The sequence below is a fragment of the Anoplophora glabripennis genome, unplaced genomic scaffold (assembly GCF_000390285.2).
Source record: "Anoplophora glabripennis isolate ALB-LARVAE unplaced genomic scaffold, Agla_2.0 scaffold72, whole genome shotgun sequence".
Classification (NCBI taxonomy): Eukaryota; Metazoa; Arthropoda; class Insecta; order Coleoptera; family Cerambycidae; genus Anoplophora; species Anoplophora glabripennis.
The window spans coordinates 388,120-405,907 of NW_019416536.1; the positions used below are offsets into that span (position 1 = coordinate 388,120).

The window sequence follows — 17,788 nt, forward strand, 5'->3', positions numbered from 1 at the left end:
CAACTTCGACCACGTTTTTATTTGAACGCTCGTTATATGAGAAAATGAAGGATTCAAATTAATAGAATAAGTTTTAGTACATAAAAAAGGCAAAATGATAATATCAATCTGTCAAAACAAACTAAACAATGCAAAATTTTGAATTAAATAGGCTGAAGAAAGCAATAATACATATAGTCTAGAAGCCAGATAGGGTTCCGTGGCCAATGAGAGTGCCACGGCTGCAAACAACTTATTCTTAAGTATTTTGACCTCCTGAATCCAAAAAACTTGGTCACAAAACCTGAAAGTGGTCAGTTTAATTATTATTATCAAATTAAGGTGAGACATACAAAAAATGTAGTAGAGGTTGTATGATACTATTTACAATTTAATTAAAAATACAATCTAGACAAAAAAACACACACACATCCAAAATTTATATTTTGATATTATAGTATATATTCATAAAAACTGTTTGTCAATTTCTGATAATACATTGAATCTTTCTTTATTATCGTTATGTTTACGGAATAGTCAGTTCCTGCGCGATGTCGCACAAATAAAACATCCGCGCCCCATTTATCCCAGATTGATATTTAAATAAAAAATCAGAAGACGGGAGGAGAAACGGCGGAGAAAGTGTCCCGCGTGCCCGGCCGGATTGAAATCCGGAGACGTAGACAAAAAACCATTAAAACCTTTTCCAATCGTTATGTAGATTGCAGCAGTCGACAAAGGAGATGTCGGATAGTGTTTATTCTTGTTTACTCGTTCCCCACAGTCGGCGGTGGACGAGTTCGTTGCTGTGGTTTCTTGGATCTGTTTTATCCCCAGGAAAAGGGCGGCCGTTTGCCACCCAGCGCGGGGCGTGAGACATTGGGGCCTGTGAAATAGTTGACCAGTCGACGGAGGCAGGAGAGCAATTTGGGTCCTGACCCTCGAGTCAGCGGCATGAGCTTAGGATGGGCGATAGGATCGCTGCCCGCATGTTATATTAAACGGGGTTCTTAATTCCATTAGGTAATGAACACCGTTTTGGCAGCGAATACGTTGTGCGGTACGGAACAATGACGCGTCGGATTTTCCCCTGAAATTTTTATATAATTAACTCACCGAAAAAAAAGTATGTGAAATATTTGCTGTAATCTATAATTTTTTCCAGAATTTATATTATTTGTAAATATATATAATTTAATTCAAATCTTTTATAGTTTTGACATTTATTATCTCGGACTTTAGCTACAATATCTCTTACAGTTCATCATAAACTGCAAACATATTAGTTCCAAAGCTACCAGTTCCTTATTTAAAATTTAGTATTAATGTCGGAATTATTCGAGACAAATGTAGCGTATTATAATCAAACTTGTGTTTCCTTGAAAGAAAATTGTAGGTCACAGAATGGTGTAGGTGGGAAGTAGCATGATAGATGGAGCCAGCACTTACGTTCTGTGTATACACATCTCCTTGTGGGTAACGACACTAAAGCAGCTGGATCGTTCTAACAGCCTAATGATGAGGACCAACAATAAGTCCCAAACCGACCTATGTCTGGTTGGTTAAACTTACGAACGATCCTAGCTGTTGTACTAGGTGTCGGTGAGTTTGAAACAAAATATTATCAATTTTTAAAAATATTATAATTGTCCTAATAAAGTAATTAAGAAAAATATGTACGTGTTAAACTAAGTTATTTTTTTTTTTCATCTACTAGTACCTTTTTTAGAATATATGCGCAAGCCACTGGGTCTCACACGTATTGATCTTAAACATAAAAAGGAATTATGAAGGAGAAAATCTCACGAAAATATAAATGTCGACCGCCTTGTTAAGACGTGACATACTAGATGCGTGTGTGTGTGTGTTCATAATACTGGCTATAACATACTTTAATTTTGTTTTTATACTTTCAACAAAATACGAAAGTATCTCGTTAAATTGTCAGACTAAAACAGAATATACTGACAATGTTAATTTTAGCAAAAGCTCATTGTTACTGTGAAAATTGTGCATTTTCTAGAATACATATTTCGGCAATGAATATTTTGTGAAGACAATGAAACTAAAGCGGAATTTTACACAAATCATCGTACTAATTATACAGGGCGTTTACAAACTTGGACAGGAAATTCAAAAAAGAAATGAATCGAATTTTTTGAAATAGATACATTTTATATCTAGATACTTGTCACAACAATATGAAGAAACATTTTTGAAACCACTGACTTCATCGATAGCTCGGTTGGCTAACTAACAGTTTTCATAAGCCACTCGGTATGTTACTACAATCTTTGTTGTTTGACAGTTAAAAGTGAAAATCCTAAAAAAATTATGACTTAATTTGATTACTAGTAGTTTTGTTTCAAACTTAAACCGTAAAACTAAAGCACTTTTTGTTTGCTATGAGAAAAATATCGAGCAAAAAAGTCGACTGGCGCGCTATCTACGACCACATATATTCATTTCTTTATGAAGATGACGATTCCAGAGATTGTCAATAAGTTTTAACAATTTTCTCAAGTCAAGTCCTCTTTTTCTAAACAACTTTTATTAGCAGTACTTTATAGAGACAAGTGATGTATGTATGCATTAAATATTTTGTTTTCCACGGCAACTTTGATAAAATCAGTGACGGACTCTATGAAACCAGTATTTTTCTCTATATTTATCATTTTATATCTTTTAAACAGGAAGAGATATAGAAAAACTTTTTTAATAAAAGATGTTAGAAGTAATGTTTGTGAAATTGAGAAAAAAATTATCCTGTACTTAAAATAGAATAATATATTTTTTCATTAGCTGTCATTTTCTAAATAAAGCTGAAAGAAACTAGATTGTAGGTAAATATTTTATAAATAAAATACTTTCAGTACTTTTAATATGATATAAATCCTAACTTAATGTAAAAATTCACCATCTGGCTTATTTTTTCTAAGGTTTTGAAGGTAAATATAACTTTCGTAGAAAAATTCTTAAAAATATATATTGTTATGATTTGCTTAATTATAATTTTTTTATAATTTAATTTTTATTTTTTTTATTGAATTTATTGTATTTCAATTGAATTTTAATTTTGTTGTTGTTATTTTTAATTTTATTTTGCCTGGTCGCCAACAAGAACTTAGTTACGAATTTGTATGGTGAGATTCTTAAATTGGCCAATTTTTTAAAAGTATGAAACTCACGTAAAGCATTTATTTATTGCTGGTTTCGGTGAGGCCTTCCAGGTGACGTAATCTTCGTGATGGTCGATGCTGGATTTCGGTGATCTAGGTCGTCAAACTGGTCCCATGTGCTTGATTTTCCAATGGTAAATAGGGTTTGCACTTCAACTGCCGTTGTATTTTCCCACTACACTTCACTAATTTTTATTTGATAATTAATACTTTGCACTTTTGGTTAAATAACATTGGGAACAGATGTTATTATTATATAAGCTTCCAGTAGGTATTTGGTTAGTTGAGAAAAATTTTAACTGATGGAAAATGACACTTTTTGACAGATGGCAGATTACTTCTGAATGTCGTTTGACGTTTCAAAACTGGTAACTAAGTTCACCATTTATTTCATATGTTAAAAATTTCATGTAAGTTTAATGCAGCGCATTTTTATTATACCTTGAAAAAACTAATATGTCTCACCCCTTTCTGAATATGACTCGGTATTATTTTATTAGCGTTATGCGACTGGGGAATGTAATAAAAAGTAATGCCGAAATAATAGTGATAAATTTTAATCCACCGTCTCGGAGTGGAAGAATAAAGCCCTACTATAAAATCTTGGTACGAAAGGAGGCACCATATTTCAAACATCACATTTTTATAGAGTTTAAGGTGTTATTCAATGATATTTTAGCCAAGCGGAATGTAAAGGAATCTCTGAATAATATATGGCCCGCATCATGCATGGGTAGCACATACGAGAAAAAGGGATATAAATTCTCAGATTGTCAAGAAAAATTTTCAACTCAGCAGTAAAATGTTTCCCCTCTATATCTGAATATAAAATAAATCTCTATTACGGCAAAAATACCATTTGTTTTATACGGTGACAAATGCCGTTCCTAAATGTTCGAAGATTCGCGGCCAATAAAAGTCTTTCATAGCACCAAGGCTTCCTCTCCGGTAAGTTATTCCGAATTCCGCTCTAAATGTTTTCTTTTAAATCGAACTTTTGTTTTCCGAATGTTATTAAAAGTACAGAGAATATATTCAGCTAAGGGGGAACTCAAATAACACGGATTATCCCGGCTCCTGCCACCACATTTGGTATGTATTAACAGAAAAAAGAAAAAAATTCAAATATTCTTTTCGAAAACAGAATAATATATTTTACCTGCTAAGTGGATTTTACCGCAGAAGTGGAAGTTGCATAGGAAAAAAAGCGATTTTGAGTTATAAATGCATATTTTATGAAGAAATAAATAGAAATATTTGATTTTATTAATTATTACGAATGAATAATAATATCTCTACTCCTCATTCTAACTACGAGAATTAGCCAAAGTCGAAGACTTGTGCGGGAGAGGAACCGGCATATTATTATTAGGCAGGCCGCATTTGCGCCCAGGAACGACTTATGTTGGTAGGCCTTAACCACCATGCAGTGCAGGAATGAGGGAAACCTGGAAAACCTCATTAATTAGCGGTGTGGTCAAATGTCAACCAGTGTCAATCTCTCACATTGACCTAAGCCAACATTCTTCCACCCTACCATGCCTCCACAGAAGGTGCCAATCCTCCGTACAAGCATAGCTAATCTTCGGTCTATCGGCCGCGGAAATCGAACCCGGGCAGAATTTGCACACGATTTAAGTACTGACGCCTTAAACCGTGCGGCTATCGACCGATAAATATTTATAGTAATTGTACACTTATTACATTTAGTAACATTTATAAAATCTGGATAATTATTCCCCTCGCGTTTACTAATAATTGTCACATTTTTCTCGAAATGATTTGACCGCTCCATTTCAGTCTCCGGTGGCTCAATATTATCTGACTGATCCATTAAAACAGCATGATGCAGCGTACTACTAGAACCTGGAGTTAAAGTGTAATTGTAAAGAATCCTGTTGGCTATTTCATTTTTATTACTGAAACTGCCAGCAACATAACTTTCTGCAGTTGTGCCTGATTTCCACCCACCATGTCCCTTGATTGCTAATATCAACTCCTATATTAGCTAGTAACGTTGCCGATGTTCTTCGGAATGAATATGTTTCAGGATGTTCTAGTTTCAAATACTGTGCAATTTTATTAGGAATCATAGAAAGGGTATTCTTGCCGACTGGTTAGTTGTAACATCTACTTGCTTGATAGCGCGTAAAAAAGCGTGAAATTTCAGTTTTAATTTCCAATCTAATCTTGATATGTTTCTTGAGAATTTCTAGGTGAGCAACATAACCCAGACAAGAAGTAATTGTAAACGTACGTGACATACCATTTTTAGAATTTGGAATTTTAACTATCATCGAAATTTTTGAAATTGACGTTGTCCAAAGTAAGTTCTTTGAAATTTCTATATGCTCGTCTGAAGTGCACTTTCGACTTCTCAGGCAAATAAAATTCGCAGGCAGCATTTGCATTTGAAAATCACTAATTTAGAAATAATAATTCAAAACCAGCAAAATTGTAACTTTTATGTAGCTTTGCTTATAATCACCTTAGAAACGACAAAATCCAAACAACCAAGACGATTTTGCAAGATTTCGAATAAGATGAATTGATTAAGAAATGTCAAAAAATAAAACCTAATCTTTGTTTCATGAACCATGAAGAACTGTGGGTGCAGATAAAATGTTATACACCACGCAGCAGTTAAGTATAATTTACCAGTATCGGGCTCTATTACTAGCCCTCGCTCCCTCGCTCCGCTCGGGCGCAAAATCGTCCTCAACTGGTAAATAATACTTTACCTCCTTTATGGTGTAAATAACTTGTAGCATAGGATTCGGATTTAGCGGGTCAAAATACTTGGCAATACGTAGGTATTCAGTGGCTGTTAAATCACACTTGGATCATAGAAGCTAATTTATTAATTTTGTGGAGTTTTAAGCTTTTTTAAGGTTAAGAAAAATTTGTGACCTTATGGGTCAAATCTGACTTCGGTATTGTGTTCAGTGGTATAAGATGCGTGGAAATATAAAGATCTGACCACCAGTTTCCGTCGTGGTGAATCATAATTAGATTTTAAATGCTGATTTCTCGATTTTGTCGGTTTTTAAATCAATTTTTCAGGTTAGAAAATTCTGGTGGTTTGCTTGGGCAATCCTGACATCTGATTCGAATACATCGGCTCCAAAATACACGGGAATAATGTATTCTAGTCATCTGCACAATACTTTTTTTTTATAGAACTGTGTTATTAAACTTAAAGGCATGGTTCAAATTCTGGGACACACAGTATAACCTTTCTAATTTCAGATTTTTATCGCTACCGATAGTAATAAAGCAAACGGAAACATTTTCTACAGCATATTGCATGTACGGCAGAGAAAGGCAATTTAAATTATTCCTCTGGGTAGTTTTTTTGTCCTATTCGGGCAGCTGTAGACTTCCGCTGTTGACTCGGTTGTTAAGCTGCATTGCACCACGAATTCGACGGGTTTAATCCAATAGCAATAAAGCCGCATCCAGGACTTAATGACGCCGGTTGCCGATGGAGGATTGCGCCCTTTTTTCTTGGGAACTTCGTCGTGTAGGTTGATAAATTCATCCCCAGGGCGTACTCACCATAACATAATAACGTAAAACAAGTAAACCAACAACAGGCATGCCCCGGATTTATGTTACGAATTATATTTGTCTCAAGATTACATTACCATTATCTCCGAACCCGCAGGAAGAGGAATGGCTGGATGAGAAAATGGAGTACACGTATAAGGACCTACTTGTTTAAATTATTCCAGCTTGAGTGTTTCCTGTGTATGGCTCGCCCCATTCCCGCTACACTCGTGGTGTCTGATGTGTGGAGTACTACGTGGCGTCATTTTTAACTCTCCATACATGCCATACATAATTTGCGGAGGTATGAAAATAAATAGATACTTGAGTAACTCCGGCCGCGTTGCTTCAAGAAATTCTAGATTTTCATAAAAATTTGGAATTAGGTTCTATTTACCCTCTACTTCAAAGTTGACTTTGTACCGGGTGTTGCTTTTACCTTGGGGGAGGATGTCACCCCTTCTCGGGGGTGAAAAATGTTTCATTGAAAATAACTCTGGGAATGGATATATAGACTAATTCTAAGCAACTTTTGTTCTATAAAGTTTTTTCTGAAAGTCAATACTTTTCGACTTATTCGTGAGTGAGTGTAATTTTTGTAACCAAAAAAAAACACCTTTTCAGACGGTTTTTCGCAAATAACTCAAAAAGTAAGTATTTTATCAAACAAATCACTATTATAAAAAATGTAGCTTATGAAAAAACAAAAAAAATGGTGTGTTTATGGTGTCTCTAGACCCAATACAAACGGAGTAAGAGCTTGTGGAAGGTTAGTTTTTATTCGTCAAACGCCAAAATTAAAAGTTTGAACGTGAAATAACCAAGAACCAATGCATTTTTCAGGGGATACTCATAGAAACTTTTTTAAAGTGCTTAAAAAACCTTTATTTTTATTATTTTATAAAAGTCCCTAGCATCAAACCTAAACGAGTTATGATGAAAATAATGTTGGTCCGTATTTTTTTCGGCGACAAGAAACGTGAAAATCACCCCCTAATTACCACCCCAATTGAAAATAATCGTTACCACTTTACCACTTGCTATATTTATGTACTTCTACTCTAGAAGTTTGACCGGTTTAAAGTGCTTAGTTTTGAAAAAAGTTGAGCTTGAAGTGAAAAGAGAATTTTTGTATTTTTGAAAAAAAAATTTTTCTGTAGGATAAAAATTAAGTAAAATGTCCGTTTAAAGTTTGCATATGTTCGTAAGTAGCAATTTGTTCAAGCCCTTTCAGCTCAAACCGTTACAAAAATAAGGGCTGAAAGAAAAGTTTATTATTATTTTTGATTATTTATATATCTACTATTTGCAATAAAAAAATTCTTATAAACAAAAAAATTAAAATCCGTATAAAAATAGAATTCTTATTTTCCCTATTTTGATTGCAAATTTTAATCAGTAGGGTTTTTTTAAGTTTTGATAAAATAAATATATTACATTTTAAATAATAAAAAGATTGTATTAAATGTATTTTAAACTAAAAAATTTTTTTAACTATAATTGTTCGATTTTTTTTGCAAGGGGTGGTTTTTATAAGGGTTGAAACTTATAAATAAATAATAAAAAATTAAAACAGTAAAGAAAACTTAATTTAATATCACTACCTATATGATAAAATTATTCCAAGTTGCTGAATAATATGTTTCAACATTATTTTTCAGAATTTTTTTACAAGACTTAAAACGTAAAACATTTATTTCGCAATAAACGAGATTGGCGATCTACAAATATTTTCCGTATAAAATATACAGCTCCGACAAGCAGCGCTTGCGGCTAAATTTATCGACAACGTCATTAAATAATGCAACGACTGAATTCTTACTGAATCAATACACATATATTCCCCATAAAATGCAGTCTAGTAAAGGATAAGGATACCGATAAAGTCATTACGAAATAATGCGGCTTGTGAACAGCATACTTTATCGATTTAAATATATACTTTTTGACTGCGGCTTTTGTTAGGGATTTCTTTCTTGTAAGCCAAATGCGCGTTTTATTCTCTACAACTAGACGATTCCCTCTTTTAACGAGATATTTGCGGGAAATATCTTTTACGTTAGTGAAATAGACTAGCCGACATTTTATTGCCAATTTAAATCACATTGTAATTTGGTTTTAGAGGTCTGGGATGCCTCAATACTTTGTTTTAGCAATTTGTATCATTTTAAACTTACTTTTGAAATGAATGTAATAAAACATTTATCTTTATCCACAGTGTTATGATGATTACAAGTACGGAGAGTATGTAGCTGAGATTGTGAATAAATTACGTAGAATTCCTGCGCTACTTTTGTGACACTTAAGACTTACCTTGGGACAATAACAAAACTGACCTTGAATTTTACTTTTAATTTGCATTTTTTACAAAATTATCTTTGAAGAATGTTTTTCACTAAATAAAAATATGAAAAATATCGCTGGACTTTTTCTCTCTTTTTTGTAGATTATGGGTAAAGCTTTTCATTATATTCTTATATTTATTATTGCATAAGAGGCTAAAGAAAAAGCTTGATTAACTATTTTTATTGCCATCAAGGGCGAATCATTTAAGATTTTAATAATTTGTTTCTATTACCCTCCCCAAAAACGTCCCACCCTCCAGCTGAGAACAATTAATTTTCGTGAAAGGGTCCCCATGTAAAAATAGATCAAGCCGATGACTGGATGGCTGTAATCACCTTCATTATACAGGAGAATTATTGAGCGAATTTGCTTATACGTTGGCTTCTCGCTATCTTCTGTCGAGAGCCCTCGGGAACCAATGAACGGCAAGACTGCTGGGACATGGTATCCCACCAGTAATTAAGGGATTAATTAAGGATAGGTATGGTTTGAGTCAGTTCTGTGTCAGCGACGTGTACTTTTAGTTGATGAGACCACAAAGTTGCTACTGAAATAGTGTATCGCTGTTTTCGTGATACTGAGGTTATTCGAATGTACGTTGGCGATTCTAAACCCAACCATTTTTGAGAAAATGATATCAAAATGTAATGTAAAATGTTGATTTATAAAATTCAACCTTGACATAATTTTCTGCACAGAATCCCATAAGGTGCAATATTTACAACTTCCTTGAATTTGTTTAATTTTAGGTTTAATACAAAAACTAGTTTTATTAATTAACAAAATTCGATAAAGCCGATACGGCAAATGTGGTATGTTGCTAGCAGAGTGATCAGGTATTATTTTGACTTTCATGCTTGTCGATTGTCGGAAATGTTTCTGCGTTTCATCATTTTCTCTTTTATTTTTTTTTAATAGCATATGTGAGTATCGCGATATAATATTATTAATTTATGGGAATGCTTGCTGCTATCGGTTTCCCCAATAGCAGCTGCCTAATAGAAGGACATACATTGATGATTCTTAACGTCTTCTTGATACTGGTAGTGTTGTTCCTGGTCCTGGAAATTATAGCTCAAACTGGCGGGTGGAAAAATATATATTCGATATTGTCGGTAATGGTCCAAGTCAGAGTGACTCACTGCTCCATCTACAGGACAGGACGAAAACGGCTGTTATATCTATCTACAGCGGTTTCAAGAATTGTAGCTGTAGGTTTCAACGAATGTGAGGAAAATGAATTCAAAGGTGTGGTGCATGTATTGAAATTGATGGTAGATATTTTGAACACATGTCATTTATTTTGTATTAAAAATCATTGTATTTTACTTTTCCATTAGTATCTTCATTATTACATGAATATTCGCGAGGTGAGTCTTAGATCAATTTTTTACAATTTTGTTTTATGTTTCAAAGTAATTACAAGTTAAACTTTTAAACAGTACCTTCGTACCAAGAAGTTAATTATATTTACTATTCATCTATTTATAAAAATAAAGCTGACTCTTTGGATTTTTTATCATTCGCTATAAAAAACCTAGCGCACGCTAATCAGCTGTCCTAAAATTATGTCAAATTATTGAACTTGCACTGTTGCCAAGTTGTGACAAAATTCCCTAATATCGATGCATTTTTAAAACTGTGAATATTACGCCCACGTAATATATAATTTCTTTATTTATTTTTCCTTAACCTTATGCTGATAAAAAAACATTATCAGGATAATTTCATTTTAAATTCTGAAATTACAGTAATAAATCCCAATTTGAAACCGCAGTGGTATTTACTCTATAAATTTTTATCTCAAAAGCTTAGTTTTGCAATTTTTTTAAATATTTTATCGCAACTTCTTTCAATTTCGATTTTTTTTTAATTTTGTACCCTTACAACTACACGTATCAAAAAAGTCGTTTGAAATTATGTAACTCAGTTAATATTGACTTTTCGATAAAGTTTCGATTGCTCATAATTACCGCACATCCTGTACAAAACACCTATTTACTTTTCCCTATTAATTAATTTCCCTTAAACGCAGTAAGCAGGGATTTCACTGTCCAAAAATATGTGGAACCTACAGACGAAGGAAGGTCTACGGCCAAGCTGTTAATAAAAACTAATGTCTAATACGGTTCGGTAAACAGAGATGCCCTTCACCCATTCCTCATCCGATGGAGTGCTGTCGAGGCCACGCCAAACTTGGTTGATTAGTGAAATACGTCTGGAAGTGAAATTAAGCCCGCGTTAAGTGTCACCTGACAAACCTAATAGAAATTTCGGGACCCGTTACTGCAGTTATAGTATTAACTCGACTGGATGGATCTCCCATTTCAAACGTCCCTAAATAAAAGTCCTGCTGTCGCAGTGTTGTACAGCGCGTTATAGGTCCATGGTTTTAAAAATTGTAATTAAACATTACGGACCCTTAAAATTATTCCATATAAGGTGTTAGTGAACTGATGTCAAAAATTTAAAGGGGTGGAAAAGGAGGAAAAACTGACTTAACTGATGTCACAAACTTGTATAAGAAGTTTAAGGTCGTAGAGAAAAAAACTAATTAAATATGTGTTTAAAACTGTTTTGGGACTGCTGAAATACATGTGTTTTATCGCGGCGAGTACTTACAAAAAATTCTGTAACACTTTTAACGAATTTGTAGGTTTCTTATGAAGTCGGACTACCGTCTTCGAAAGTCAGTTTGTAACGCATTGTTGTAGTGATTGCTGTGCTGTTTTTCGAGAGTATATTTAATAGTCATATTTCCAAGTTTCGCGAATATTATAATATGCTCATAATTTATGGCGAAGCAAACGAAGATGCCCACAGAGCTTGTCAAGTGTACCGTGCAAGATATCCTGAACGACGTGCCCCCGCACCAGAAATATCGCACAGCAAGTAAATATTTCGCATCCTGTTGTGGGAGACATTACGAGAAGTTCAATTCCAACAACAACTTATTTCGATTATCATCATACTCACTTTTCTACTTCTAACATTTTTTGCCGAGCAAAACTGTCCGAGTCTTCTCCTTGAACTGACACACCTTGGTGGGTTATTTAAAACTTCTGAATGTACAGGTGACTTTCTTTTTCTTTTCCTAGCAAAAAACTAGAAAAGTCGTCATAAATTTCTAATAGCTGGAATCCTCCGCCGTTCTCCTTTTTAACTTTGCCAGCACATGTCAGCTACAGGAGGATAAAGTTTTATAATTAAAAGTTAAAAACAAAACGGAGTCTGGCTGCAAAGCGAAAAAAAAGTCGCGGCTGTACGTCTGACTGGAAAACTTTAAAATGCCACCTCGACGGCGACATTATAAATTCGGTTACACTGTAAAAGTGTGTAAAATTGTTGCAAACAGTACTTAGTGACTTATTAGATAATATATAACCATTTGTAATTAAGTTATCAATTGCCGACTTTATAAACAGTGATTTATAAATTAAGAGAAGAGTTATTTGCTTCGCTACTGGTGATTCATGAGCTTACAGTGACTAATACGTCAAATGACTTCTAAGTGACTAGTAGCTGGTTCAGTTAAGAGGGCATAGCAAATAGGCAACCAGCAATACATTTTTATAGATTTTATTACACAGTTTGTCTAAATATGAATCAATGCACAAATAACAGACTTTCCTCCATTCTAACGCAGATTTTCTATAAAATGGAGTTAGTTTGATGCTCAAATTACATTTTAATGTAAAGAAATTTGTAATTTACGACGCCAAAAGCGGCAAATTACAAATTTCTTTACACCAAAATGTTATTTAAGTTTCAAACCAAGTCCATTTTATGGAAAATCCACGTTAAGATGGGGGAAAGTTTGTTAATAGTGCATTAATTCATATTTAAACAAACTGTGTAATAAAATCTATAAAAATGTATTGCTGGTTGCCTATTTGCTATAGAGCCCTCTTAAGTCAACAGTGACTTATAAGCTAGTGTCATCGTTTAGAGTAAATCATCCACAATGTTAGTGACCCATTTTAGTTTCTAGTGATATATATTTTTAAGATATACAGGGTGTTTCTGATATAAGTCCTTGAAAAGGGCGATAGAAGGTAAGAAAATGAGCAACCTTTATTAAGCAACCGATGGTCTAAATGTTTCTGTTTTCGAAAAAATTTTAATTAAGAAAATTAACCATAAATGTAATCCGACCCTGTGCATCTTGTGCATGTGCACGGCCAGAATGCTTTGGTCTTGCTACATGCGTGAAGCGTTTCTCTAATTGGCTGGTGTTCCACGTGAGTTCCACAATCAAGCAAATCTTGCATGTTCAGGGTGATCAGAAAATCGGTGAACATAAAAATCGTTCAAGAATAAACTGCCTTTTTGTTAACAATACAGAAATACCTTATTAAGAAAAGTTGCTTAGAACTGAAATTTATATTATAGTTTCAATTTGTGTATTAATCGGCCTACTTTGATAGAAACGGACATTAAAACATTTTTGTTGTTCATTTTACGAGAAAAAGGCATTCTTGGTAAATATTTTTGCTTTTTTTAAAATGCGGTTGGCAAGGAGAACTTTTATCTTGCATGTACAGAGAATAAACTGCTTTTTGCTTGCTCATCATTCAAATATAATTGGCATCAAGAACATTATTCGGTAATTTTTATTTATTGCCGTTGTTTTACTGTACATAAACCTGATTTTTTTCTTTTTTCTTTGGCAACTTCGTAGTAGTAATTTTTCTATCTCTACAAAATATTTTCCTTGGTGTTCATTTTATTTGGATGTCAATAATAATACAGGGTGTTCCGAAATTAATGCAACAAAATTTGGTCACAGATTTATTATTTTTGCCAAGTGGCCCCCTCTTTCGGAGTTACTGTCCCCTGAAATCCGCCCCTGATAATATTTTTTTTATATCTCAGAACCCTGTTGCACGAAAATCACTAAATTTGGTACATAGAAGTTTTATGACATGTGGAATCTGATGGTGCTACGCTTTTTCGCGGGGAACCCCCTTAAGACAATTTTTCGTGGGACCCCTTGTCTTTGGAGCCAAAAAAATTTGGTCGCATATATAAATTTTTAAAAAATTATTAGTCCGCTAGAAAGTCAATAAATCTAGAAACTTTTTTGCCTCTTCATGCTTTTTTCGTAAAACGCAATGTTTTCGAGAAAAATGTCAAAATGTGATCGAATGCATATTCCATTTTTCTCAAAAACATTGCGTTTTACTAAAAAAATATCGAGAGACAAAAAAGTTTCTAGATTCAATGGCATTCTAGGTAACTAATAATTATTAAGAAATTCAAATTTGCGACCAAATTTTTTTGCATCAAAGACAAGGGGGTCCGCGAAAAAGTGTCTTAAGGGGATTCTTCGCCAAAAAGCGTAGCACTATCAGATTCCACATGTCATAAAACCCCTGTGTACCAATTTTAGCGATTGCACAACAGGGTTCTGGGATATAAAAAAGACTATTCTTAGGGGCAGATTTCAGGGATTTGTAACTCCGAAAGAGGGGGCCACTTGGCAAAAATAAAAAATATGGGTCCCCTAAATTCGTCTCAAGAATCTATGACCAAATTTTGTTGCATTAATTTCCGGACACCCTATATAACCTGCTGTTAATGTTGTGGAATGAAAAGAATGCGGTTAAAAATTTTATTAAAAATCTATTAACATTTACACATGGGTATTGAACTACCAACAGTCTAACGATTCCCTAGTGATAAATATACTCAAAGTGGGTTGTACAAAGATAACAAATACGCCTACACGATCCGCTACCGCCTCTACGCCGTACGCACACAACGTTCCTATACCGAACCACCTAACACTGAACTCGGATATAAAACTTAACTCCCAAATATACGTAAAACTAATTTACCCTGTTGTTTGAAATGTAAGAAATCACGTTAGGATGAGGAAAGTTGAAAGATGGCAGCGCGCGAATTCGATCTCATCACTCCGAACTACACCACGGACGGCTCCCCCTCGTAGCCCTCATCGGGGCTCTCAGTCAACATCTCATTAGCGGCGTCGTCCTCCACATGCACCCCGGACTCACTCTTATCGGCCGTTAGAGTTTCGGGGTTCTCGGTATCACTTTCCGTGTCTGTCTGCGCACCTACACACCTTTTAGTTACACATTTCGGCTGGGCGTAGTTGACGCCTGGAGGCAGGCCTGAGTTTATTATGTGCAGATTTGCGGGTACGCACGTGGGCCACTGCACGGAGCAGCAAGGCAGCGATGCCGGGGCCGCGGGCTCTGGGAACTTCTCTACGGTTGGGGGGTGTTGCTCGGCGCCGCTCGGCAGCCTGGCGGGGTATCTGAAACAAGGCGGAAAGGGTTTTGTTTGAATGCTGAAACTGGCTTGATTAAAATCGAAATTGGAAACATCGGTAAAAAAATTAAATAATGTATCTGCATTCGATTAGGTCCATGCTAAGCTTTGAGTCATTGCAATAGACTCTTTTAGGGTGACGTCACATACAGGGTGTCTCACGGTGACGGTCCATTAGAATTATTTCAGAGACTACTTCGATTTGAATTTTGAAACTTTCAAAATCAATTTAGCGTAAATGTTTTTTGTCTAATTAAAGATAACCAAATTTCTTACCATATCTACGAAGAAAATTTAAATGACGACATATATCTCAATATTTTGAAAACGGGTGTGGCAGATTTTCTAAATGATGTAGCTTTAGAGCAACTAAGGAAGTGTTGGTATCAATTAGATGGGGCTCCACCTCACTGTCACAATCAAATCGATCAACAGCTCACTGAAATGTTTCAAGATAGATGGATGAGACGCCTAGAACCGTGGAATTGGCCAGTGAGGTCTCCCGACCTCAATCCATTAGATTTTTATGTTTGGGGAGTAATAAAATGTCTATTCTACACCCGTTGCTTCAAAATAGGATTTGATTGCTCGAATAGAAGAGCGTTCAATGAATTGCCTGCAGCTGAAATAGCCAAAGCGGTGACTGATGGTGTTATCTCTAGAATCCACTTCAGAGCACTTCAATTTTTACTCCTAAAATTTCGCTAGAAACGACCTTTTACAAAAACAACAAGACGTAAATAAAAATAAAAAGCAAGTAATGATAATTCAAGTAAAATTGAACTCTCAAATCAAACACTTGTTTTAGGCTAGACACGACAAGCTGCTGCTCACTAATTTTTTGAAGTAAAATCGACAGATGGTATTACTTTAGCTCTTTTGATCTTATACGACAAAGCTTAGTGAAACTTTTCCTTTACGAGATTATTTCATTTCTTACTTGGCCGAGTAAATGCACCCTCAATCAGAAAAATTATCGGAACAAAGTAAATTATATCCGCTGTCTTAAATCGAGTCCGGATTTTTGCTTCTTTTCCACTAATTCACAAAGTTCCCTTTAAAATATTCAGATAATTAATAGCGACTACATTGCAACCCATTAAGAAATGTTTATTGTATTGTTATTGCAAAAATAAAGTTCGATTCGTTTCTATAACCTCTGAAAGTGCAAGGAAATATGGAGACATAAAATATACCAATTTATATACGGCAATAATGTATTTATAACTTGGCGACCTTTGAACCTTAAGTGTATATTGCTGATCAATTATGCACTGCCGCGAAATCGGCCTCATACAATTTCAATTTAATTCATGAATATCTGAATATGGTACTCCGTAGTTCATATTTCCTTGGGGAACAGTTTAAAGACTTACTTAACCTCATTCTCAAATTAACTGTTTTCGGTAAAATACTTAAGAGGGCTCTATAGCAACCAGCAATACATTTTTATAGATTTTATTTCACAGTTTGTCTAAATATGAATTAATGCACAAATAATAGACTTTCCTCCATTTTAACGCAGATGTTCTATAGAATGGAGTTAGTTTGAAACTCAAATTACTTTTTGTTGTAAAGAAATTTGTAATTTGCCGCTTTTGGTGTCGTATATTACAAATTTCTTTACACCAAAACCTAACTTGAGTTTCAAACTAAGTGCATTTCATGGAAAATCTGCGTTGAAATGGGGGAAAGTTTGTTATTTGTGCATTAATTCATATTTAGACAAACTGTGTAATAAAATCTATAAAAATTGCTATTGAGCCCTTTTAACAACGCACTTGTCAGTTGTTTTTTTTAATAAATTCTGAACACCATTTTGAAAAAGGTTATTCAATTTTTTATATGCCTCTTCAGATGAAGGACAATTTTTATCTGTGATTACTATTACCTAGTGCCAGCAGTTATTTTGAGTATAAGAAATGGATAATAAGAACTTTAAAATATGGATATTTTAGGCGAAACTTCACGTGGGATAGTGAAAATGAACATAACGGATACGCTCATTTTTCAGAGCCCATTTTTTGCTACCCGGACATAGTTTGAGCGATTGATATATTATGCTGCCCTGGCCAAAGGCAAACAAACATAAATAATGCATTTAATCACATCCTTCCCCTGACTACTAGATAGTGTAATATTATTTTCACATTACTTCATTATTCAGAATCCGTAGCTACGAATAACTGCCCCTACAATTGATTTATTACCGCAACCCGACCAGCAATTTTGACTTATAAATATCATTTTGTTGCCTACAACATGCCTATATTCCTGGTATCGAATAATGTTATTTGACTGTTGTTAGACTAGTTGAGAATCATTGTATAAATATTTAATATTGTTTAATTCCTTTAGTGTACTGGAAAGAACACAGAATATAAATATTCTACCCACATTTCGCCCCAAACATTTTTAAATCGGTAACGCGAAAATTG

The 17,788-nt window shown here is 34.4% G+C and overlaps 1 protein-coding gene across 1 annotated transcript in view; it reads right to left on the reverse strand.

Annotated features, from left to right (window-relative positions):
- Positions 1-14,716: 14,716 nt before the first annotated feature.
- LOC108908975 (leucine-rich repeat-containing protein 24-like) overlaps positions 14,717-17,788 on the reverse strand; it is a 74,617-nt gene continuing 71,545 nt past the window's right edge. The window contains exon 5 of the mRNA XM_023454895.1: positions 14,717-15,272. Within this exon, the coding sequence (XP_023310663.1) occupies positions 14,979-15,272 (294 nt within the window). The 3' untranslated portion in view covers positions 14,717-14,978. The remainder of the gene's footprint in view (positions 15,273-17,788) is intronic.